Here is a 24,601-nt window from a genome sequence, read left to right as displayed (position 1 = left end):
TGGTGAGATCACGGAGCAGATCCTCCAGGAAACTATGCTAAATCACACGGAAAATAAGGAGGTGATTGGTGACAGCTAACATGGCTTCACCAGGAGCAAATCGTGCCTGACAAATCTGGTGGCCTTCCACAATGGGATTACAGTATTGGTGGATAAGGGAAAAAAACTGCTATCACCTACCTGGACTTGTGGAAAGCATTTGACAGAGTCCCGCATGACATCCTTGTCTCTAAATTGGACAAATATGGATTTGACAGTTGGACCACTCGATGGATAACGAATTAGCTGGATGGTTGCTCTCAAAGAGCTGCAATCAACATTGTCCAGGTGGAGACCAGTGATAAGTGGTGTTCCTCAGGGGTTGGTATTGGGACTGGTATTATCTAATATCTTTGTTGGCAACATAGACAGTGGGATGGAAGGCACCCTCAGCAAGTTTGCAGACAACACCAAGCTGCAGTCAACACGCTGGAGAGAAGGAATGCTATCCAGAGGGACCTGGACAGGCTGGAGAGGTGGGCCTGTGCAAACCTCATGAGGTTCAACAAGGCCTAGTGCAAGATCCTGCATCTTGGTCGGGGTGATCCCAAGCACAAATAGAGGCTGGGTGGAGAATGGATTGAGAGCAGCGCTGAGAAGGATCTGGGGGTGTTGGTTGATGAGAAGCTTGACATGAGCCAGCAATGCCAGAAAGCCAACCGTATCCTGGGCTACATCAAAATAATCGTGGCCAGCAGGGTGTTGGAGGTGATTTGTCCCCCTCTGCTCTGCTCTCGTGAGACCCCACCTGGAGCCCTGCATTCAGCTCAGCTCAGCCATCATAAGGATGTGGACCTGTTGGAGCAAGTCCAGAGGAGGGCTACAAGGATGATCAGAGGGCTGGAACATGGCTCCTATGAAGACAGGCTGAGGGCGTTGGGGTTGTTCAGCCTGGAGAAGAGAAGGCTCTGGGGAGACCTTACAGTGGCCTTCCAGTACCTAAACGGGGCTACAGGAAAGCTGGGGAGGGACACTTTGTCAGGGAGTGTAGGGATAGGACAAGGGGGAATGGTTTTAAACTAAAAAAAATAATAGATTTAGATTAGATACAAGGAAGAAATTCTTTGCTATGAGAGTGGTGAGGCACTGGGAGAGGTTGCCCAGAGAAGCTGTGGATGCCCCATCCCTGGAGGTGCTCAAGGCCAGGCTGGATGGGGCTTTGGGCAGCCTGGTCTGGTGGGAGGTGTCTCTGCCCAGGGCAGGGGGGTTGTAAACAGGTGATCTTTAAGTTCCCTTCAAGCCCAAACCATTCTGTGACTCTATGGCAAGGGACGGAGACAGTGGAACAAAGAAATGCAGATGCTGCTGCTGCTGTCTTTCATGGAGCTCTGCCCAGCAAGGGTATTCAGAGAATGCTGTTCTGAGCAAGCACACTGGGGAGACTCTGACACAGGATCCTGGCCAGGCTTAGACAAGAAATAGTTGCTAAATTTGTGTCCTCAAATATCATGAGGATGATTTAAGACCTACAGGAATGATGAATGTTGTACTCTAGGGAAGCTTCAACCAGGGGTGAATCTGCTTACCTGAACTCCCCAAAACAAGGGCACAAGTTATATCTAGCCAATTGGAAATGATAGGCTGGTGATAGTGACTAATTCTCATTTCAGCATCTACACTTAGAAACTGGATTCATCCAACCACAGACATGTGAGGCATTTGGGCCAGGCTCTTCTTTACGGTTCATGACAAGAAAGAAGCAATATCCATGAGTGATTCATCTGATTTGTTAAGGATGACTGAAAAGTGCCTGTTGTTCTCTACTGATAATAAAAGGAGCCTGCAGTGAGTATCTCATACATAGACATTGACATTTAGCTAAATTGATGCTGTGCAGGTGCTTAGATGAGCATGGTTCACATGCTTTAAAACAATGACAATGGTGCTGCATTTTGCACAACGTCCCGCCTCTCAAGTGGGACACTTACCGGGCTCAAAGAGGACCCACATCAGGCCATCCAGGGTGACTTGAACACAGTGCTATCTGCTTTCTGGTCTCATGTGGAGATACAGTCCCAGCAACTCAGAGCAGGACATGTCGAAATTTGTGGGAGCTTTCAGCAAAAAAATGAAGAAACAGTGAATTTACAGGGCTGCTTGATTGTGTGGCAGCTGCAGTGAGAAACCTCTGTGTGATGGTTTTCAATACAGGCACTCAGCTCCTATCCTAGTCCTCTTTTAAGGTATTTAGGCTGAAAGCTCTTCTCTGGATCTTGCTCTTTGCAGGGCTGGACTTCAGCTGGGTTCCCAGTAACCTGGTACAACAGGAGTGGAGTCATAGTTTGAAGTGGTCAGTGCTGCCCAGTTGTGCTCCTTTAATATTTGGTTTGGTATTTACTTCAGAACAGATACAGCCTGGCCCAGAGCCGGATGTTTCAACATACCTGTGGGTTGACACTTTCTGGTGTAACTGTGTTATATTAACCATTGCTTCCTCAGCCGCAGTCCCTTTGGGCCTCCCTGTCAATACATGTGCTTCTGACAGCTCGCATTAGTGTGTTGGCAAGCCCATCACCACCGTCTGTAGAATACATCACCTGTAGAGATCTTGTTTCTGTTCCACCTCATGCCATTCCTGAGTGGCACTGTGGCACTGCTGCCTCCCTGCTGCGAGTTGGACTAAGGCCTCGTTATCACGTGGATCTTCAGGCTTTGTTGCATTGGGAAGTGGGGTAAGAAAGGAAGTGTGCTGAAGTTTGTCCTGAAGCCTCAGTAACAACACCTCGAAGTACCTGGCACACAACCTCTTATATCTTCTTTTCCTTGAGGGAAGACAGAATATCTGAGCAGACAAAGACCAAGTGAAACACAGGTTTTCTGCTGAACAGGGCAGGTGACCTAATGACAAAGGACATGGAAAAGATTGGCACATTCAGTGGCTTCTTTGCCTAGGTCTCCATCAGCACACTCTGCGCTCAGGCCCAGGCCTCCAAGATCCTTGTGTATAATGGCAGTTTGCTGAAGCGAGTGATAATCATGGCAGCTGGAATTCATCATGTTGACACAGCACACTGCTAAGGCAAGCTGTAAGGAGAGGGCTGATGGGACATTTCTGGATGTGCCTTCACAGGGGTCCTATGTTAAGTCAGCTATAGGAATGCCACAGGGAATCCTCCTTATTCTCCTGCATGGAGAATCAAAGGCTCAGAAGTCCAGACTGGCTCAGCAGTATGCTCCCACTTGAAGACTTCTGGAAGCTCTCCAGAAAACCACCTGCCAGACAACCCTGATGCCAGTTGTTCAAGAACGTTCCCTTCACATTTTGAAATGTAATGCAACCTTGCTTCCCAGTCCTTACACTCATCAGTAGTCAGGAGATAAGCAACCTCCAAGGATAGTCACTGAGATAACCTGCTGCCCAAGAAACTTCTCTGTACTTCAACGTATTCATGAGCAGTGTAGTTTTCTTGAGGCCCCAAACTGGACCTCTTTGAATTTTCTGAGAGGTGGAAGGTGTTAAATATTGCAGAGTAGGAATGGAAAATGAATTGAAGAGAGAGTTGAGGTGTGACAGCCAAATGGTGAACAGACAGGATGGTGAACACATCACCCACGTAGTGTAGGAAGCATTTCTGGGCATCACTGGAACACTTGATAGTTTGAGAGCCTTCCATTGGTGCTTATACATGAGATGCGTGTTGGAGGCCCCCATATGAGTTCAGAACTGAATCACCCCAAGATTTGGAATGGATCTTCAGTTTTAGTTCCTCCAGGAAGAACTGAGACTTGGTGCACAAAAACTGCCGTGAGGAACCAGCGACACATAGTACACGGAGAGGGTTTGTGTCAAAACTGCACTATTTCTACAACTTGCTAATTCAGACTTGAACAAGAAAGAGCATGTTCCAAAGACAGGAAAAGTGGTACTCAAACTAAATGACACCTGAGGTCACATTTTTAATTCTCAAATGAACTCTGTGAAATCAGGAGTTTATTGAAGCTATTATTGGGTGAGATTATGGTATGCAGAAACTGAGATTAGACTATCCCAACTATTCCTTTAAGTAGATTAAGTTTTGGATTGTGCTTTAATCCAAGACTTGAGTCAGTTCTTAGGTTATCCAAACTACATTATTGTTAACTTCAGTAGCAGTTTCCAATTCTTAAATCTTAAATTCTTAAATTCTTAAAATCAATTTCTTAAATTTTTAATCAGACAGCCCAGAGACATAGAAAAGACAGACTTACCTTTCCCACAGCACTCCTGAAACACAGGATGCTGCCTGCATTTCAGGAAAAGCTGGTTTTCTAGTAAGAGCATGTTACCAGGAGGTCCAATAATGCAATCAATTTCCTCAGCTAAGGATGTTACAAGGAGAGAAAATATTTCATGTACAAACAAACCATCAAAGCGTAAAGATTAAAGTACACGGGTTTTACAAAATGAAAGACAGTTTAATAGTCATTATTGTAGCAACAGGTCAGCTAGGTCAGACGAGGATGCTAGATCCTGCAATCCAGAAGGAATTTTAAGGAGCAAGGAACCAGACAGTACTGAAGATGAGTCACTTTTATAAGAATAAAGAACAGGATTAGTCCATCTCTGTACTCCATGAAAGCTGCACACAGGTAAGAGTAAAAGAATCAAACAGTGATTGGAAAATCAGCATTCTTGGAATTATTTCTAACTTTCAACTGAAGCAACACAATTTTTCTTTGGATAGCTAACAGATATTTATGTAAATATTCCGAGTCATTATATGGTTACACAAATATAAAACTCTTTCATGGTAGAAAACATGTAGATTCTTTTTATATCCCTGTTTTCATAGAATCATCTAGGTTGGAAAAGATCTTCAAGATCATCAGGTCCAACCATCAACCTGATCTACTAAGTCCCATCACTAAACCATGCCCCTTACTGCCACATCCACATTTCTTAAATACCTTCAGGGATGGGGACTCCACCACTTCCCAGGGCAGCCCGTTCAATGCTCAACCACCCTCTCCTCATCTAATCTAACCCTCCCTGGTGCAGTTTGATGTTATTTCCTTACATCCTGTCACTTGCCACCTGCAAAAAGAGACTGACCCTCCTCACTGCAACCTCCTTTCAAGTAGTTGTAGAGAGCAATAAGGTCTCCCCTTAGCCTTGTCTTCTCCAGACTGAATAACCCCATTCCCCATTCCCTCAGTTGCTCCTCATAAGTCTCACCAGTGCTGCATGCAAGGGGACAGTCACTTCCCTAGTCCTGCTGGCCACATTATTTCTGATGCAGGCCAGGATGCCATCGGCCTTCCTGACCATCTGGGCACACTGCTGGCTCATGTTCAGCAGGCTGTTGACCGGCAACCCCATGTCCTTTTCTACTGGACAAACTACCAGCCGCTCTTCCCCAAGCCTATACTGCTGCACAGGGTTGTTATGAACGAAGTGCAGGACCGAGCACTGACCCTGGGTGAATTTCATGTGATTGTACTTAGCACATCAATCTGGCCTATCCAGATGCCTCTGCAGAGCCTTCCTACCCTCAAACAGATCAATAGTCCCTCCTAATTTGGTGTCATCTGCAAACTTACTGAGGGTGCACTCGATCCCCTCATCCACATCATTGATGAAAACGTGAAACAAAACTGCCCTTGATACTGAGCCCTGAAGAACACCACTGGTGACTGTCCACTAACCTGACTGAACTCCATTCACTATGACTCTGAGCCCAGCCATCCAGCCAGTTCTTCACCCAGTGAACCATACACCTGTCCAAGCCATGAGTTTCTCCAGGAGAATGCTATGGAACGCACTTGTCAAATGTTTTACTAAAATTCAGGTAAACAACATCCACAGCCTTTCCCTCTTCTACTAAGCAGGTCATTTTGTCATAGACGATCAGGTTAGTCAGGAAGGACTTGACTTTAATAAACCCATACTGTCTGCATCTGATCACTTAACTGTCCCATAGACAAGTCCTTAACTTATTTCATTTTAATCCTTAATTAATTTTATTTTAAAGAAGTCCTTAATTTATTTAATCCTGTCAGTTTATGGTGGTCTACAATTCAGGTACAGAAGAATGCTTGAAAAATCTAGACAGTACTGACACCCTGATCTGGTGACACTAAACTGATCTGGTGACACCCTGATCTGAGACACTAACCTAATTGCTACAAAAAAATTGCTACAAAAAAATATAAAGGCTGCTAATTGGGAAGATGTGTGAAATCCTTTAACATAGCAGTGACCATGTCAACACTGTGTACAGGGTGAACTGGCAAGAGAAAGGCCTCATGTGGAAGTCATCAAAGAGCTTGTCACTACTGATTTGCTACGGTACCAGAGAAAAACTTAGCACCATGTGGGATGAAATGCTGAGACACAAAAGTATAACAGGACTTTTACATAGATGATCAAGTTAAGGAGCCTCCTCCAGCTTATGTGCAAGGATCAGGTGTTAGTCAGTCCTACGTATTGAAAGCATTGTATTGTTTGTTTTCTCTGTCACACTGCAGTGAGTTTCCCCAGGATACTGGAGGAGGCCAAGTGCTCTCACAAAGCATAATGTTATTCTGATTCCTTCCTTGATCTCCCTTTTACTCCCTTTGTCAGCAAATTTCAGCCACCTAACGTGTTACACGCACGGTTACACTCACTGTTACAGTGAAGTTGAGGGAAATGAGCTTTAGCCAGTCCCACATAGGTTTCTACAGCCCCCGTTCATTTCCATGGTGACCTGGCTTCACTGTCAGCCATAGCCCAGCTGACTCAGAAGTCCTATGTGCTGTAATTACACTCCCTACTGTCATCAAGACGCACACAGTTTGGGGAGAACATTTCATTTGCTTTGCTATGGTAACTAACATTGCTACCATGAGGAGGTTAGCTCAGACTGTTAACTTGTCTGTTGCTTTGACACAAAATTCTCCCTTTACCTCCTCCACATCTTTTTGGGCAGCAAGGCCCTGCCCTTGTGGTCATTGCCAATCTGCCTCTTCTCTGCTGAAAACTTCCTTTGGCTTGGGGCTGCAATTCCTGCTTGCAGAAGTTCTTGCAGAGAATGCATCCTCTGCTTTCAAGCTGTTGTTCAAAACTCCCCAAATATCTTCCTGACAAGGCAGGGCTCAGACACCTGCAGAGAAGTTTTAGGAGAACCATGCCTGAGTTACATCCTATATTTAAGTAGAATTTCCTGTGTTTCAGTTCCTGCTCATTGTGTCTTCTTCTGTCACTGGGCACTACTGAGAAAAGTCTTCCTCCGTCTACTTTGTTCCCTTCACATCAGGGAAGGGAACATCATATTATACTTCGATAAGATCCCCCTTAAAGCCTTCACTTCTCCACACTAATGATGACAACTTTCTTAGCCTCTCATATCACAGACACTCCATCTCAATTGCCCTTCACTGGCCTCATTCCAGCATGTCCATAAAGGTTTAGCTGTATGGATACAATCATCGCCACTGCAGTTGGACTCAAAACAGACTATTGTCCCTGCTATAATTTATTTGCTGTTACAAATACAGACCTTGAGCTTAAGCAACAGTCAACTAATGAATCAACAGAGGATGGAAAATATAGATATCAGAGCTTGATGTTCTCCAAGCATGTATTAAAGAAGAGTTTTTACCAGTGGTACCTGATCTAGACAGTTTAGTGCATTAGGTCACCTGCTCAACAGTTCATGTTTCCTGAGGATGAAGAACTGATCCCAGTCTGTCAAGACAAGGTCACAAAAAGCATGGAAGCAGATCAGACTCCCACAATGTATCTCTCTTCTATATATCTTCCATTATATACTCCATTTTGGAATAATAAATCCAAAGCAAACTGCTTTATTTCATTGTTAGCCCTTACAAGAATCCAAATTTCATTGTTCACATGCAAATAAAAACCATATAAGCAACCACATTTTGATAAAACTTGGTGTGCACTTCCATACTAGCAGGCTTTCTTGTCCTGTCAGTGCTAACAAAATACTGCTCTCTGCTATATATATAACACCAGGAAAGGAATATATTTCCACTAGAGATCCTTACTGGAACAGGATGAGAGGTCTGAAAATACACAAAAGCATACTTCACAAACATTTTGTTTCAAAGGGATAATATTCAACCTTCAAATTTTGCCCTCTGCCCATGCTTAAGAATTACTTCTTCACACTTACGATTGTGTGTAAAACTTTTGGCTTTTCACATTCTCTTCTCTCTTTAGCTAGTGAAGCTTAGCAACAGGCTGCTTGTGCCAACAATACTCCTTTTCATAGAATGGCTGAGGTTGAAATGGATCTCTGGAAGTTGTCTGGTCCGACCCCCCTACCCGAGCAGGCTGCTCAGGCTCATCTCCAGGTGGCTTTCAAATATCTCCAAGAAGGAGACTCCACGACCTCTCTGGGCATCCTGTGCCAGCACTCCGTCAGCCACACAGCATGGAAGTGCTGCCTGGTGTTGACAGGGAGGCCCCTGTGCTCCAGTTTCTGCCCACTGCCTTTTGTCCTGGCACTGGGCACCACTCAAAAGAGCCTGGTTCCATCTTCTTTGTACCTTCCCTTCAGGTGGGTTTGTATACATTGCCAAGTTCCCCCACATCTTCTCTTCTCCAGGCTGAACAGTCCCAGCTTTCTCAGCCTTTCCTCACAGGAGAGATGCTCCAGTCCCTTATTCATCTTTGTGGTCTTTCACTGGACTCTCTCCAGTATGCTCATGTTTCCTCTTGTACTGGGAAGCCCAGTACTGGACACACTACTCCAAGTGTGGCTTTAACAGCACTGAGAAGAGAGAAAACCTTCTTCAGTCTGAAGGCAACACTCTTCCTAGTGTAGCCCAGAATTGGCTGGAAAAGGCCTGTTTGCCTTCTTCAGTTTTGGAAATGGCATATGCTGCCTCTACCAGCTCAAGCGGGAGATAGATACCCTGTGGCAGTGATGTGTCTATCTCCAGGACAGTCTTTTGTGTAGAATAGTTAGCAGGAAGAGGTTTGGGAAGGGCACTGGAAGATTAAGGTGCTGTTTCCAGCTCCATTCCATGTTGTGTTTATTTTTCTCCCTCATTTTTTGGGGGGAATAAATCACAACTTCTCTGTAACACAGCTACACAAAACCAACTTTAGCAGCTTCCTAGGACATTTAACTCCTACTGTTTCATCTTGATGAACCAGGAACATACACATCAGACAGATGTGGCCACATCACAGACAATACAACTGGAAATGACAGACTGAAAAATTCCCTCTCTGACACCACAGCTCACAACTGGCACCAAGATTCTTTAAGACAGCATCTAAACACTTCTGAATAACACCATTAAATATACTTGAAAATACATTTGAACGTTACAGATAGAGTTAGGAAATGTTTTGCTTTTCACAAGCCAGTAGCCAGTCTCTCATTGGGAAAGACATACAGTGATACCAATTCTGACAATACCTGCTATTTGTAAGGCACATATTTGCAAAACACTTTAAAACAACCACTTCCATAGGAACACTTTTTATTTCATTACCATTAAAGCTTCTTTAGTGAAGAGATATATTGTTTGAGTAACCTGAGATTTCATAAAGCAATACAAAGCTCTCAAACTTACTGTTTTACAAAACTGTAAAAGGGACATGGTGCTTTTTGTTTTCGTACAGATATTTACCTTTTGATCAACTAAAAAAAGCCACTTTCCCCAAAATCATAGTGAAACATAAAGCTAACAATTAAAATGATTTTTTTATAGGAAGGGGTGCCTCAAGCATTTGGGGCCTATCAATTACATAGCTCAGGTCCATTTCCTCTGACAGCTCTGCTGATGCCACTGTGCTAATGGGATCCAGCCTTGCACACAGTACCTCACCTCTCACCTTCCCTTTCTGTCTCTGTGATTCAGGCTATTGTCCTGGCTTTGCAAGAGCAGCCTGCACTTGTCACACAATGAAGTAACTTGTGATTTTTAAATTTAAATACACTGTTTTGTCCTACTGCAAGTGAGTCCCATCACCATGCTGTGGTCACTGGATGAGGGAGAACAAGGGTGAACTTTAATTCAGTGTTATACTCAATTGTTGAAATTAAATGAGTGTTATACAACTGGATCCCAGATTATGCTCCACGTTTATGACTGGTTCTTCTACAACTTTCGTGCAAGCATACAGCTTGCATTTTAAAATATGAGTGCATTTACTTTCTCTCTTACAAAATATGAATACAAAAACGCCTTCTAATATCACTTCTGTAACTTGGTAGGTTCAATATTATCAGAGTTTCAGGGGAAACAGAGCAAACAAACTTGAATTTTTGTCAAATGGAATCACGTATAAAAGCCAAGAGAAAAGACATGCATATCCAACATCAATTATTATAATCACAGACAGCTGAAATACAAAAACAATTTCTCATTTGTACATATTGAACAGCAAAAAAAAAAAGAAAGAAAAAATATATACACATACATACAACAAGCTTAACAGGGAAACAAACCCGAAACCGTTCTCTACTGCTCATGGACAAGACAACTGCCCCTTAAATTTTTTGTGCATTCCCTCCTCATTGACAAAGACGAATGTATTTCATCTTACTGTTCTAAGGTGAAATGAAAACAATCAAACTTTCCTTCAAAGCAAGAATAACTGTGAACTGGTGAAATAATGCATATTCACCTGAGATCATTCTGAAATATAGGACAAGATCAATAATGATTAACAGCCAAGGTGCACAACCATTTATGTCATTTTTAAAGAGAAACAGCGTTTATACAAACAGATTTTGCTAAAGGACAGAAGAACTGTTTTCTGTAAAGAGAATAATTGAAAATAGTAAGTGAGGAGATACTGTATTCTCATAATAAGGAGCACAAGCAGCTTACTCTTCCACTTTCTTCTATTCAGTATTGCCCCATTTCCAACTTCCTGTAACATAAAAAGAGGGAGGGGAAGGAAGAACAAAAGGAAAAAATAATTATTAAAAACATTTCTTCTGTAACTCAGTTTACCTTGTGCTTATGCCAGTTTCTTTCAATTCCAAAGTAGTTGCATGGTAAACACTACAGGTATTCTATCATTTGTTTAGATCTGGAATTCCTTCTAGAGTAATTCTGTTGAATACAGTTGGTATCCACCAGTGACATGTCTGTGACTACTGGCTACTACGCTTGAAAGCATCACGTAAGAACATTCATCGAAGCACTGAAAAAGTCACAACTGCTATGGTAAACAGACAATTGTCATTCCTAAGTCCTATTGAGAAAAGCAAGATCAGAGCTAACGGGCCTGTCCTGCACTATATGACAGTCTGAAGAAACAGAGCCATATCAATGTTTGGAGGTAGGAAGGATCTGGGCAAGAGTGAAAAGAAACATTATGTCTACTTATTTTTCTGGTCATTCTAGGACATGCATCAGTACTGTACCTGCATGCAGATCATGCAATCATTTAACATTCTATTCTCCTTTCTCATGATTTGGGGATGTAGTATCATCTTTAATATGTGATGCATGAGAGGGAAGAATAAATGTCACAGAAGAAACCCATGTTGTGGCTAAGGACAAAATTCTAATTTCTAGCATCTCACACCAGTATTTTAATCATCAGGTGGAAATGCATCATTCATATGCAGCCTCAATCACTAGCTTAGTGATTAAGCACAGCTGCTTAGTAACTACATGATGTGAATGGAATAAAATCAGAGCAGGAAAAAGTTGTATCCTGCTTACAGAAGTGCTCAAAAATACTAAAAAGCATGAATGTACATATGGATAAGAGCTCCTTGCCAGACAAAACTCTGATGAATGTGTGTTGAGAAGAGTAAGACTGAGATTCAGGCCCAGATTCTGCAGAGGTCCCAGATTCTGCAGAGGCCAGGTGGCTCACAGGAAATATGATCTCCAGACTGAAAAGGAATCTCATCTACCAGCAATGTCAGGCTACCATCTTTACATGTTAAAAAAACAACCAGCCCTATAAGAAACATCCCTGTGGCAAACAAAGCCACAATTTTATAAAACTTGTTTGTATATCAACCACCACGCAGATTGAATCCAAATATTTATCTTGGAATGTATTTGATAAACAGTGCATAAAATAAAATTAAAAATGAATATTAAGGAAAAAAAAAAGTTGTATCAATATGGTGTACTCAAAGTGATCCAAACTTGCAAACCAAAGTAACAGAAAACATGATATTTGAATGTGCTTTCATTGCATCTTCTAACACTAACACAACTTGATTTTGTACAGCATCCTACATATAAGCTGTACCCAAAACACTTAGCAGACTTTAATAATGTAATTGCTGAGTTAAGCAGCAGAAAAGGAGAATAATTAACTGCTGCAGGCAAGGAAGAAAACATAAGCTCTCAGACGGGATTTGAAACAAACGGGAGAATCAAGATAACGTTGTCTCCTGTTTTAAGTCAAGAACAAATAAATGTCGTAAAGCAGTATCAAAACAATCCAGTTTACCTCAATAGCATCGTCCATTTCTGTGTTCTCATACAACCATTTCAGCTTGTTTCTGAATTAGGAAACTCTTTCTCTGGAGAGCTGTCATCACTGAGGTCACTGTAGCTGTCACTGTTAAAAGCAATACACAGTTAGAAAATATGTACAGCAATACATATTTTACTTCAAGCCCTCCAACCCAGATGATGAATATGACAAACACTTTCCTCAAATGCAACCCATTTCCAGAAAACTATTTTAACCTACTGCTCAATTTTTGTATTTTAGAATATATTCCTCTATAGAAATGGGCTTCTACAAGAAAGTTTGGAGTCTAAGAACTGATGAGAAACAATATTCCACCATAAAAACAGTATGTCCGATTTGTTTTTTTTTCTGTTTGGATACTGTATGTTCATTCTATAGTTTGCTGGTGCCATACACATGCAATCATAATCAACAGCATGGAGCATAACAGGTATTCAGCATAAGACTAGAAGGAATTTCTTTTTTATGGTAAAGAAAATGACCAAAGAAGTTAAGACTTTATTTACTCAGAAAGCTTATATTTATACTTAAATTATGATTCTTGCTTTTCCAGTAAGAACATCAATCATTTTCATTCCACCAAGCAATATCCTGACACTTTTTCCTGAGGTTTTACCCTCTTCTGTTATTTTCTGAGAGAAATAGACTGTTTTTCACAGAACAAGCTGCCATGCAAATGATCATTTTATAAGTGGCTAGAACAAGGAAACAGTGAAGGACGGAAATCACCACAGTGACTGAAAGAAAGAAGTACCCACAAACCATAAATTCTTAGTCAGCTGGACAGGGCCTTGTGGTATCTACCCAGTGATGTCTATCATGTCTCCAGGTTTATCTTAATTGTAAGTGCACACACTGCACCTCTTCAGAAAAACCTCCAGACTCAACCTCCTCACCTCTACAGTCTGTCTTCCAGATATCTGAGTTTCCTAAGATTAGAAGCCAGCAAAGGGAGTCCAGGGAACTGACAAGTACATGTGAACAGCAATAATGCTGGTCAGTTCTGTGATACTTCAGAGCGCAGTGTATGGTTAACAGAATACAGGTGGGGATGTCAGACTTCATTTGTGTGGGTACGCCAGTGCTAGCCTTGGGTACCACCTCTACTCCAGCCATCACATACCTGTCTTGCTACCTCTTACTCTTAATCACCAAGCCAACAGGACCTCAGTCACGTAACACTCCCTGCCTCTGGGCATGGTCTCCCATTAGGCCATCAAGCACATAACCAACCCATGACCCACCTAGACACAGCCTTATCAGTTGATCTGCAGTGACTGTAGTGTTTCAAAGGGAACTATGTAATACCACAGTTGGAGATCTTTGATCCAGACTATAATGTGGGATAGTGAACAAACTGAACTCAGTCATACTCATGCTCGTTACTAAGCACTGTTTTCTAGACTGAATTTCAGCTCCTCCACTTTGCAAAAACTCGACTAAAGATTAAGTAAAAACATAGCCATTTTAACAGAGTGAGACAGGAGGAAAAGAACCAACAGCCATCTCTTTAATTTCTACCTCTGACTTCAGGGAGCCTCCCACAACTACAGCAAACCACTGTAGCAACTTCTGTACAAGACAGGGTAGATATTCCGACTGTTCTAACAACTATTAAGACTTTGCCTACAGTATTCTGCCCTTTCTTTGCATATTGCTGATGTGGATCTTGTAAAGAGTGTGCCATATCAGGCTAACTAGAAATGCTCAATTCGATCATTTCTCCAGCTGCCGAACAATTACACAGTTCAAGTGAGGAAAGTGTTGTTAACAGTATGATCAAGCATGCCAGATGCACACACACAAACACAACATCACTGACACTGTACTTACTTCTTTCTGAAAGTACCCGTGGAAACATGGAATAAAAATTCAGTATTATTAAAACAGTTTTACATTTTCACATAACAGCAAAATAGCAAAAATTGTCCATAGAACACAGACCAAAATTACTGATTGCAGAGAGCTGTTCAGTCTCATGATAACTCTGGTTTAAGCCCAAAACTTTCAGAGAACTGAGTGTTCTCTGCGTTACTTTTTTTTTATTGTCTTTGCTGCCTAGTGGCAGCACAAAAATATAACCCAGATCATCCTATACCCTTATAAGGCCCTCAGGCATCTAAGTAAAAACACTCAGGAACCAATGAAGTGAATGGAGAACTGCTTATCTTCATCTCTTGAAGAGCGTTAGGCATTTATCTCCACCAAACATTCTCATCACCAGTACTCCCCTCCTCAGTGATGTAGGTTTTGGAGTCAGTCACCCACAGGAGCTGTCACACGTTGCCGGATGCTTCAGTCATTTCATTGACTTATCAACCCCAACTTTCCATTCCATTTTCAGTGTGTAGAAGCTGAGGGTGGCTAGTAGCTTAACTAGTGACTAGCCCAGAGGCTAAACCAGTGACTTGGCAGATGACAACTTTGTTCCTGTTCCCACACTGCCCAGTCAGTACAAGGTTTGAATCCACTTCCCAGAAAAGGGCTCTTGTCACTACTTTCTTGACTGTTTTGCAGTAGCACCCCACTGTCTCTCCTAATTTACAACAGTTCTGCTGGATGTAAGTCAGTTTTATTTCTAACAGGCAGGCCACAATGGCAAGAAAGGGAGGGGAAATACCTAGGTAGTGGTCAACCCTTGGGCTTCATACACAGGTAATTGTCAGTCTCACAGTTTCATCTGTTTGAATTGCCTCTCTAAGCATCCCTAGAAGCTGTGGCATCAGGCTAACAAGATGAAATTAGACTCCCAGAAGACCTGAACTCCTTCAAGAGCTAAGCTGCAAACAGGCACACATGAATCTTAGCATATCTGGGCCTGGGTGCTATCGCATCAAACCGACAGTGATGTGAAGTTCCTAACATTTCCTGTGATATGAACTATATTCAACTGACAAATAATGTGAAGAAAAACTCCAGGTGGTATTAACCGCAAAATAGCCGTTACCTCTTAGGAATAAATGTGTGCTTCCTTCCAAACTACACTGAGTTGCTACACAGATATTAAACACAAAGATGAAATGGATATTTTGTGATCACACCTACTACTATTCCATATGCTGTATAAATCTTAATTAAATGTGCTGGCTATGAAAGCGTGTATGTGTGGTGGTGGTGGTGGTGAATAAATCATATAAGCCTGGCTTTTCCTTTATGAAATTCTTTTTCACACTGCCCTCAACTGAAAAAATATGCTTATAACTTCCTTCAGCAACTTTTCTCTCAGTTTGCGTAAAAATTAATAAACATCTTGGCCAAGATATTCATCTTGTTTGTAACCACTCTTGCAACACTAGATTCCTACAACAAAAAGGAGATAGTGAGCAACTCTGAGGCCACCACAGCAGTTCTAGTCCATCTTTTTTTTTCCCCATGAGATCTGCAGTATAAAGATAAGGCCAAGCAGAAGAAGAAAAAAAAAAAGAACAAAACATGGAGTACACAGTGTCACTACATCTAGTCAATCTTCAAGACAGTCTGCTGAGGTTACAGAGATGAAGAATTTTGGTCACTTTTATCCTTACCTAATCTAACCATAGCTAACAGAAATACGGTACCGAGCTTGTATTTCACTTTGCAGTGAACTGCAACAGCAGTTGCAGTGACTGCCACTGGAGCCACTCCTCTTGCCTTCTCTGGGGACTGTGGCACTGCTTCCTGCTGGTGAGAACACAACCCCTACCACTACAGCTGCCACCCCTGGCTTCTGGATTGTCTTTTTTTTTTTTTTTGGTGGAACAGTCCGTCTCCTGCTGCTCTCTGACAGTTTTCAATCCACAAGATTTCCTTCACTTTCCTCTGAAGTGCCTGGTTTTCGCTAATAGCAGAAATATAACAGTGCGCCAGATGTGTTATCGTTTGGGACAAGTAGGACAGTTCCTTTCATCCTATTTGTCCTACTAACTTACGCTGCTAAGGATATCACACATTCTAGTTTATGAAGTATTAAGTGACACATTCTTTGTTATACTACTGTGAAGTGTAACTCACTCACTAAATCTTTCTTGATGCAGCTCACTTTTCACCTTCAGAAAACCGAATTCCGTTACAGCTACTTGTAATTCTTCAACAGTGCTTCTTTGATAACATCCTTCACCCTTTAAAACTATCAATATGACATATTATTTACCACTGTCAGTTCTAAAGAGGTCCAACCCTTTCAATGCTATATGCCAGATTCTAATTTTGGAGCAACTCTGAGAGGTCCTTTTGCAATTCCATGACAGTCATTCCCTCTTCCCACCTACAAAGTAAGTGGACCCAAGTACTTAACAGGGGACATCAGGGATAGCCCTGCCGATATCTTTGTCACTTACACACCAAAAAAGGTTACACAGGCTTTTTACTGTCCTGTTTACACGTGCTTGCCCAAACCTCCCTAACACAACAGGTTTGGGAGACAGTTGGACTGTGTCAGTGCAGTGAGCACCACATGGACGAATCTATCTTCTAAGGTTTTTGGTTTGTTTGATTTTTTTTTCCTTTATGCATTACTTTCTATCCTTTGACCACTTTTGTTCCTTGTCCCTGAATATGACTTATGGGTCATCTTTTATTAGTAACCTGCCCAGAACTTAAAAGATTACTCTTACCAGATGGTGTTGCATTGGTTCCTTCCCTTACCATGTTCACAAGTGACTTGCAGAAATTTACGTTGGCAGCAGTCTTATTTGCCAACACTTTCTCACCTAGGAACATATCTCACTTACTACATACCGTCCCCATTTACTGGACATTTATGTTTAAATTATTTACCTTTACCCTGTTGCCCTCCTCCTCCACAGAAACATATCATTTCATTATTTACAGCTCAGATTTCTAAATTTTCTGTATCTTTTTATACTATTTCTTTGTTCTGAATAGTGCTTTCAGCTCTCCCTTATTTGAAACTATTTGCAGTGATCATTAATGTGCTATAGCCTAATTTTGCGGGCCATTAATAAAGATGTTGGCTTCAGGGAAAGAAGAAAAAAATGCCTACAGCAGCATGGTTTTATTGTCCATTAGTGGTTTTGCATTCCATAGGACAGTGCCCAAAGATAAGACAGCTCTCGTTACTTTTTCCAAGTGAAATTCTGTAAGACACTGTAAAAACTAATAATATTACATCTGAAGTTCTCCTCTTCCTCCATCAGTTTTCTATTAAAACCTTTTGGTTTATTTTAAAGAAGAGTTCTGTATTTGAGGGTTTTGTATACTTTTTGAGAGTTTCTTGTGGTTCTGGTCTTCTCTGTCCTTTAAAATCAATCATGTAAACAGCCACACATCTTCCTTTGCTCCACGTGAAATGGTGACTTCAGTACTTCCATGTAAAGATTTGGAGAAGGTCATGATATAAAAGCATTCACCAGGAACTGAAGCGAATGATCATTAGGCACTTATGTCTTTGAGCACTAGAAGTCACAAAGGCAACTTACATGCTCAACTACCACTTTACCACTTCAGGTAACTAAGTAGTATCTCACTACTGAGATACTTTGTTCCATAGTTCGTAACTACCTCTAAGCACCAAAGTTCCTAGGAACTAAATTTATCCCAGATGAGGCATTCCTTTCTCAAATAGGGAAGCTCATGCCTGCGTGTAAGCATTTTCAGACGATTTACCAGAGTAGGCCTCACAAAAAGAAGTCTAAGTGAAGGTTTATTTGCTTTAATTTATTTAGGACACTCTCCTAAGAAGTGTGATGCATCTTTAAATCAACTGTTTGCTTAGCTTAGAAGCTAGGGCTTCTGTCCATGTGTCAGATGTTCTAAAATTGTGTCCTAATTATGGGGCTGTTAAATGTTCTAACGTAATGATTTCCTGTTAAGAATCTCATGCTGAAATATGCATTTCCCTTTGTCTCAGGGCTGCAACATTAACTTTCCTTTTATTTATTTTTTTGGTTGGTTGGTTGATCTTTTTTTTAATATAGTTTAGGTAGTATTTTGCTCAACTTGCTGGCCTCCACAAATTCTTTTTCGGGTTACATCTTTGCTGCAGTCAACAGCATGACTACAACTCACGTAGGCAGTACAGGGTGAGGTGTACAGAAAATCCTCTTCTCAAATTTGTTTCAAAGTCTTGTTACTGCATGTCTTAGCTTCATTGTTCAATGACATCATTACCATTCTGGGGTTTAAAGGTTTAAACTGGAAATCCTTTCCACTCAGCAGGTGGATAGGTTAATATGAGCGGCTGCGGTGTAATGCAAATGCTCCTATCTTAGCCTCAGAATCTTTTGCTTTTCCAATGTTATTTCTCTCTCGGTGGGGACAGAGGGGGCTGTTTCCTGTGAAACGAAGTAAATGCTAAGATCTAGGGGTTTTTTTTGTTTCTTTTCTTTTCTTTTATATATATATATATATATATTATATATAAAGTTTGGGGGTTTTAACTTGTCTTTGCTAAATATTAGCGTTGGCTGGAGTTTTTTGTATGACCAGGAAGGAAAAAGTTGGGTATAAACTTACTTGAATTAATATATATTCAACAGAAGTTACGTGCAGCACATTCAGTAATTGCTGCAACCTCAGGTCAAGGTTAGAAAACATTCACTACATTGCCAAGGGATTTCAGTCGAAATTAGTAGGACACATGTGGACCACTTATTCAAAGCAAGTAATTCTTCTTTATCTCAGAGAGATGAATAGGTATACTTATAGGAGGAATTGGTAAGAGAAGGATATCGGGAGCTGGGAAACAATACCAGCTGTGAGGCAGAGAGCACTCACAAGAGGAAATGCCTGAAGATCATTGTGCTTGAAGACTACCATGCTACCAAGCACCATAAAATTTTGTCCTGTGTAATGCACTGGCACAGATTTTAAAAAGTATTTAAGGTTATGATCACTAATAATAATTTCCCCTTAAGGGAAAGGTAACAGGTTAAGGTAACAGGAATACTTTGGTTAAGGTAACAGGAATATTTTGATCACGCTGTAGTTTGGAGATCACAAAAATTATCTCTGTATGTACACAATTGCAGAATTGGCCAGAATAAGTGAAGACGAACTGTATTTATGAAAGACAGGTGATATCCATAAGGAGAGAAGTGGAGAGAAGTAACAAAATGGATTGTTCTGGTCTGGCTTGGCTATTTTACATTCCTACTGAAACCTCAGTAAAATTTCTAAAATTTCTATTTTTCTCATAAGAAAAGGAGCTCTATTTAAGAATAAAAAGCAGTGCTCAAAGAAAACAAAACTACTAAGTTCAATGCCTTGTACGAAAAGCCAGCAAGCCAGGATTGGATAGCGTTACTGTTTAACGGTTCTGAAGGGTTTTTTTGTTGTTGTTATTGTACCCTAGGATTTCCTGACCCCCTTATTAACATGAAATTTATTAAGAAAATTGTAACTTTTATTAATATCATTTGAATAAACAAAAATGAGCTAACACTTATTGAAAAGTATTGCTACACTCAACAAACACACTAAAAACTCTATGACCAAGGCAACTGGGATGCTTGAAAAAAAGAACATAAAACAACCAATATGGCTGAACCATAGTTTTAATCTAGATCCAAACCTTTCCGTAAGTTTAAAGGTATTACAACTGTTTTCTTTCAGGCCTGTTTCTACTAGACTATATTAATTATTTAGCTACTGCAAAATAGAATCAGGGTTTTCTGTTTTGTTACTGCAGCCACTAAAATACTGCTGGATAAGAATTACACTTCATTGCTTGATACTCTAGCAAATCTCTTTCCCTGTAAGGCTATCATTCATAGAAGTTAACACAGTAGGCCACAAACTTAGGTTTATTAAAGGTTTTTGTTTGTTTGTTTTACTTCTGGTTACAATGTACGAATTTGACTGTAGGCCTAATAGTCTCTGAAAACAAGGAAGTCAAGGAATATGCTCACTGCTTACAGACACTTTTATACCAGGGTTTATGCTAGGCTTGCACAGAACAAATATATTAAGAACTCCTTTTCCTTTTCTGGACTTCTGAAAAGCTGGACAGAATGGTCCTTCCAACAAAGTGACTGTGAAACTACAAGCAGGTAAGTATGAAAGATTACCTTGGAGACAATTTACAACCACGTTGCAGGTATGCATTGAGTGTTCCAGTTGCTGCAAGTAACAGTCCAAGGTATGGAGGTGAAGGTTTCATAGGTCTTGAGGAAAACTCTGGGTGGAACTGAACTCCCACAAAATATGGGTGGTCTACAAGACAGATGTCAAAGAAAATTAAAAGACGTAGGAAGAGAATAATAGAACTGTTTGAACAAAAGTTTATTGAAGATTTCACACAGGAAAACCAGAAACCAGATTACATGTGTGAATTTAAGGGTGGGGCAGTGGTAACCTCAACTTTATTCCATGGAAAGCAACTTACAACAGTGGCAGAAGGTTAGTAAAGCAAATTAATGAAAAATCATCCTGTGATTCAACTTTACCGTGCACAATGATGTAACTAAAAGCTGAATAATAAATCTGCACAGACATGTAAGGGGGAAAAAATGCTACATAGGCAACCCTAATTTTGCCTATTTCATGTTATTTTTCATAGTGGTTTGGTATCCAGCATTTACATTTAAGCATGCATACATATTCAGAACATGCACTTACACATACCTGAAGGGAAAATAGAACAGCTCCTGAAAGACCAGGCATTACCTTACAGCAACTATTTACACACTATGAGATGAATATGAAAGCAATATACACAGAAAATAGGGAAAAACAAGCTTCAGATAACTGGGCCTGCAAGAGATCTGCTGGGCCATTAAGTCTGGTCTCCTGTTATTGAATGCAGTGACATCACTTAGTCTCACACACAAATGGTCAAAGCTCTGCCATAACGTCTGCTGGGATTTTTTTGCTCCCATTGGAAAGTTCTTCTGATAGTCCCTCCTTTTGCTTAGAAACTTCTTCCTAATTCACAGGCCACGTTTTTTTACAGCCAAATTATGTCCATTTCTTATGGTACTCTTCTTTCCTGCAGTTTATCCTGGGTGATGAAGGATGACAATAACATCATCATTCAACACCGTTTATTACACTAATCAAGATGCGCTGGTTTGTCTTCTCTTAAATCTTTAGTTTTCTGTTTCTCCAGTCATAGCACCTTGTTATGGCTGCTTCTGCATCCCTCCTGTCTTCTTTGGAAGAATAAGGATAGAACATTATTTTCATGCTCTTCCATGCTGTGCACCTGTTCCTTCTTCGAATATCAGTTTAAAGAAGCTAACATTAACCAATTCTAGGATCAGGATACAGGATGAAATTAACGACAGACCCCTTCTGGTTTGACAATTTCCAAAACAATCCCAAACATTCAAGGAATTTCTCTGCAGTACAGAATAAGGGATAACAAGAAAGCAGGGCTTTTCTTCTTTGAAGATAAACAATATAAACAAGTATACTGCTCTTCCCTCTGCTGCTATGCCTTAAAAAAGAACCTGGGATCCTAAAATTATCCCATAACTTCTTTCTCTCTACTATGCAATTTAGTTCTTTGAAGCGGTAAAACAAGACAATGACAAAGCATTGTATATTTCCTGTGGGGATATTTTGCTAACAGCTTTGCCTGAGCTATCTGGTATAACATTATTTCTGTGCTTCCTCCCTATGATGATTGTTTTTCTTCTTTAGTAATCAGAGTCTCCTAGCAGCCCATTGTGAAATAATTCCAGGTTATACTGCTGCTTTTATTTTTTTCACAGTAACATGCAATTTAAAAATCCTGCCTGATTTATTTCATGATGCTCTTTATAGAAGTTGTTTCATGCAGGACAGACAAAATAGCCTTCCAACCAGTCACCAATATGCACAACAGGAACAAGCATGCATCTACTAGGAACAAACTAAATAAAGAATACCATGACAATTAGTAGTTTATGTATTTTTTGCTCTCATTTTACTCTCTACGGTGCAGCTGCTTGAAACTGTAAGTAGATGTCTATGTTCAAACCCTTGTTCAAAATCACAAGACTGTTCTTCAATATACCTTGGAGTACGAAATGAATTCTCACAAATATGTCAGAAATAACACTCTATATAGAATGATAATGTGTTCTCATGATATATTTCTGTTTCTGTGCATGGAGTTTATCTAAACCAATGGTAATTTTTGGCCATTTAAGAAAAGGAAAAAAAAAATCTTGTAAGGTAGCTGGCATATTCAGGTGCCTGGTACTCATCCTGCCAACTGTGACTTAACAGCAAGGAGTTACTCAAGGGTTCACGCAAAACCAAAAGGACTGTTTCTAAGAGCTGCTCTGTATAAATGTTCAATAAAAACATGCACTGTAGCTCCTTTTTATCTTGGAATGCTTTAGAAAAGGCATCAAGCTTTACTTGGTAAAGCAGTGCAGTGCTACCAGATTTCCACAGAATCAAACTCTCATTTATCTGAGTAGCTTCTGTGAAAGAAAGGAATTTGCTTTCTATATGATATTCATACTTGATTTTTTTTTCCTATGATTCCAAACAAGGGGTAATCAGACACGAACTGACTGAGTTTGGAAGATACCCTGGGAGGTCTCTAGTCCCATCTCCTGCTCAAAGCAGGTTCAACTTCAGGATTAAATCAGGTTGCTGACAACTTTGCCTAGTCAAGTTTTAAAGGTCTCTATCTGCAAGGATGGAGATGTCACAGTTTTACAATGCTTTGGTTATATAGCATGTACGCATATTTCATAAACTCAAGCAAACTAAATACATATGAGTTATTGAAACCTGACTGAAAAGATCCAAAGGTTGGCTTAGGGCCAACATCATTGCAAAATTGGCTTATACCTTTAAAAGGTTGAGGTGACCATGAGAAGTACCTGATGACTAGAAAAAGAGAGTCACCATGCCCATCTTCAACAAAGACAAGAAGAAGGATCTAGGGATCTAGAGGCCAGTCAGCCTAAATTTGGTTTATGGCAAGAATGCAAAATAAAGCCATTTTCAGACGCACAAAGGACAGTAACGCAACTAGGAATAATCAGTCTTTGGATAAGGGGAGAGCAGTAGCTTTCCTTAACTCTGACTGTAGCAAGGCTTTTGATACGGTTTCCTAGCACCCAAGATAGGAGCTATGGATAGAATGGGTAGACTACAAAATGTGTTAAACATGGCTGGACTGGGTTCAAAGAATAGTGGTGAGTGGTTTGAAGTCCAACCAATAACCAACTTGGAGACAGTCAAAACTTGACTGGATATGGCTCTTGGCAACCTTATCTGTATTTGAGGGTAGCCCTGTACTGAACAGAGGGTTGAACTAGACAACCTCCCAAATCGTTCTATGCTTCCACATAGCCAAATGCCACTGAGCTAGAATTATGACCTTTTGGAACAGGAGTGTCTCCCTGATAATCTGATACATGCACAGTCCTTGAGAAGAAGTATAAGACACTGGCTGATAAAATCCTCTGAATCTTCACCTATTGTAATACACAAGTGGAGTCAACAGTACTCCCTAATATGATCCTGGCTGTTATGACAGCTATGTGTTCATCTACATCCAATTTAGCTACCTATAGTTTACATAGTTTTAATAGATGCAGAAAGTACTACAGACAAGTGAAACACTTACTCTCCAATTCAATAATTTCCATTCTGTTCCCTTCTGTATCATGGCCAACAAATTTCAAACCTTTCTCTTCAAAGCTGTGAGTCAGTTCAGGGTTCACCTGAAATATTGAAAATAATAATAAAATTGTAGTTCTATTTTTTTTTTTTTGGTTTAACAAAATGTAGTAGTTAATTGTAGCACTTTTACTTATGTATACAGGAATGAAAAGAATTGGGAAAAGAGTTGGGAATTTTTGCTTTCTTGTTTTGATAACTCTCTGGTAGAAATATTCAAAAATGGGCACGCTTATTTTATATGAGATGAATCAGTAATTTAAAGCCTTAACAATAAATACATACAAAAGATTAAAGCCAGAGTCCCTCTTGCTTGCTGCCCTCCAATCAGTAATTTAAAACCTTAACACTAAATACATACAAAAGATTAAAGCCAGGGTCCCTCTTGCTTGCTGTCTTCCTGATTCTAAAGAGCTTGCATTCCTCGTTTTTGAAATGGTCTATCACAGCAGGGGGGAAGATTGACTTCCTCTTTGAATAACACAATTCAGCAGTCTATGACATGAGCTGTGGTTCAAAATCCCTCAGACAGGAGCTCTGGAGTAAGCTGTTTCATTTCCTTGGTGATGTTCTAACCACTCCATTAATATTCAGACTTTG

At 40.5% G+C, this 24,601-nt stretch overlaps 1 protein-coding gene across 3 annotated transcripts in view; it reads right to left on the bottom strand.

Moving 5' to 3' along the window:
• Positions 1-9,442: 9,442 nt before the first annotated feature.
• The window catches only part of CTPS2 (CTP synthase 2), a 71,777-nt gene continuing 56,618 nt past the window's right edge, over positions 9,443-24,601 (bottom strand). For 2 of the 3 annotated variants that reach the window (XM_066981509.1, XM_066981514.1), the window contains exons 16-19: positions 23,949-24,045; positions 20,443-20,587; positions 12,410-12,520; positions 9,443-10,858 (exon numbers count right to left, since the gene is read on the bottom strand). In XM_066981509.1, the coding sequence (XP_066837610.1) occupies positions 12,451-12,520; positions 20,443-20,587; positions 23,949-24,045 (312 nt within the window). In that variant the 3' untranslated portion in view covers positions 9,443-10,858; positions 12,410-12,450. Of the gene's footprint in view, positions 10,859-12,409; positions 12,521-20,442; positions 20,588-20,641; positions 21,526-23,948; positions 24,046-24,601 lie in introns of those variants that run through there. The other variant, XM_066981523.1, reaches the window with a different exon arrangement.

This window comes from Anser cygnoides, chromosome 1, assembly GCF_040182565.1.
Source record: "Anser cygnoides isolate HZ-2024a breed goose chromosome 1, Taihu_goose_T2T_genome, whole genome shotgun sequence".
Taxonomy (NCBI): domain Eukaryota; kingdom Metazoa; phylum Chordata; class Aves; order Anseriformes; family Anatidae; genus Anser; species Anser cygnoides.
The sequence above is the reverse complement of the archived record's forward strand: the minus strand, read 5'-3'. Positions and strand labels throughout refer to the sequence as shown.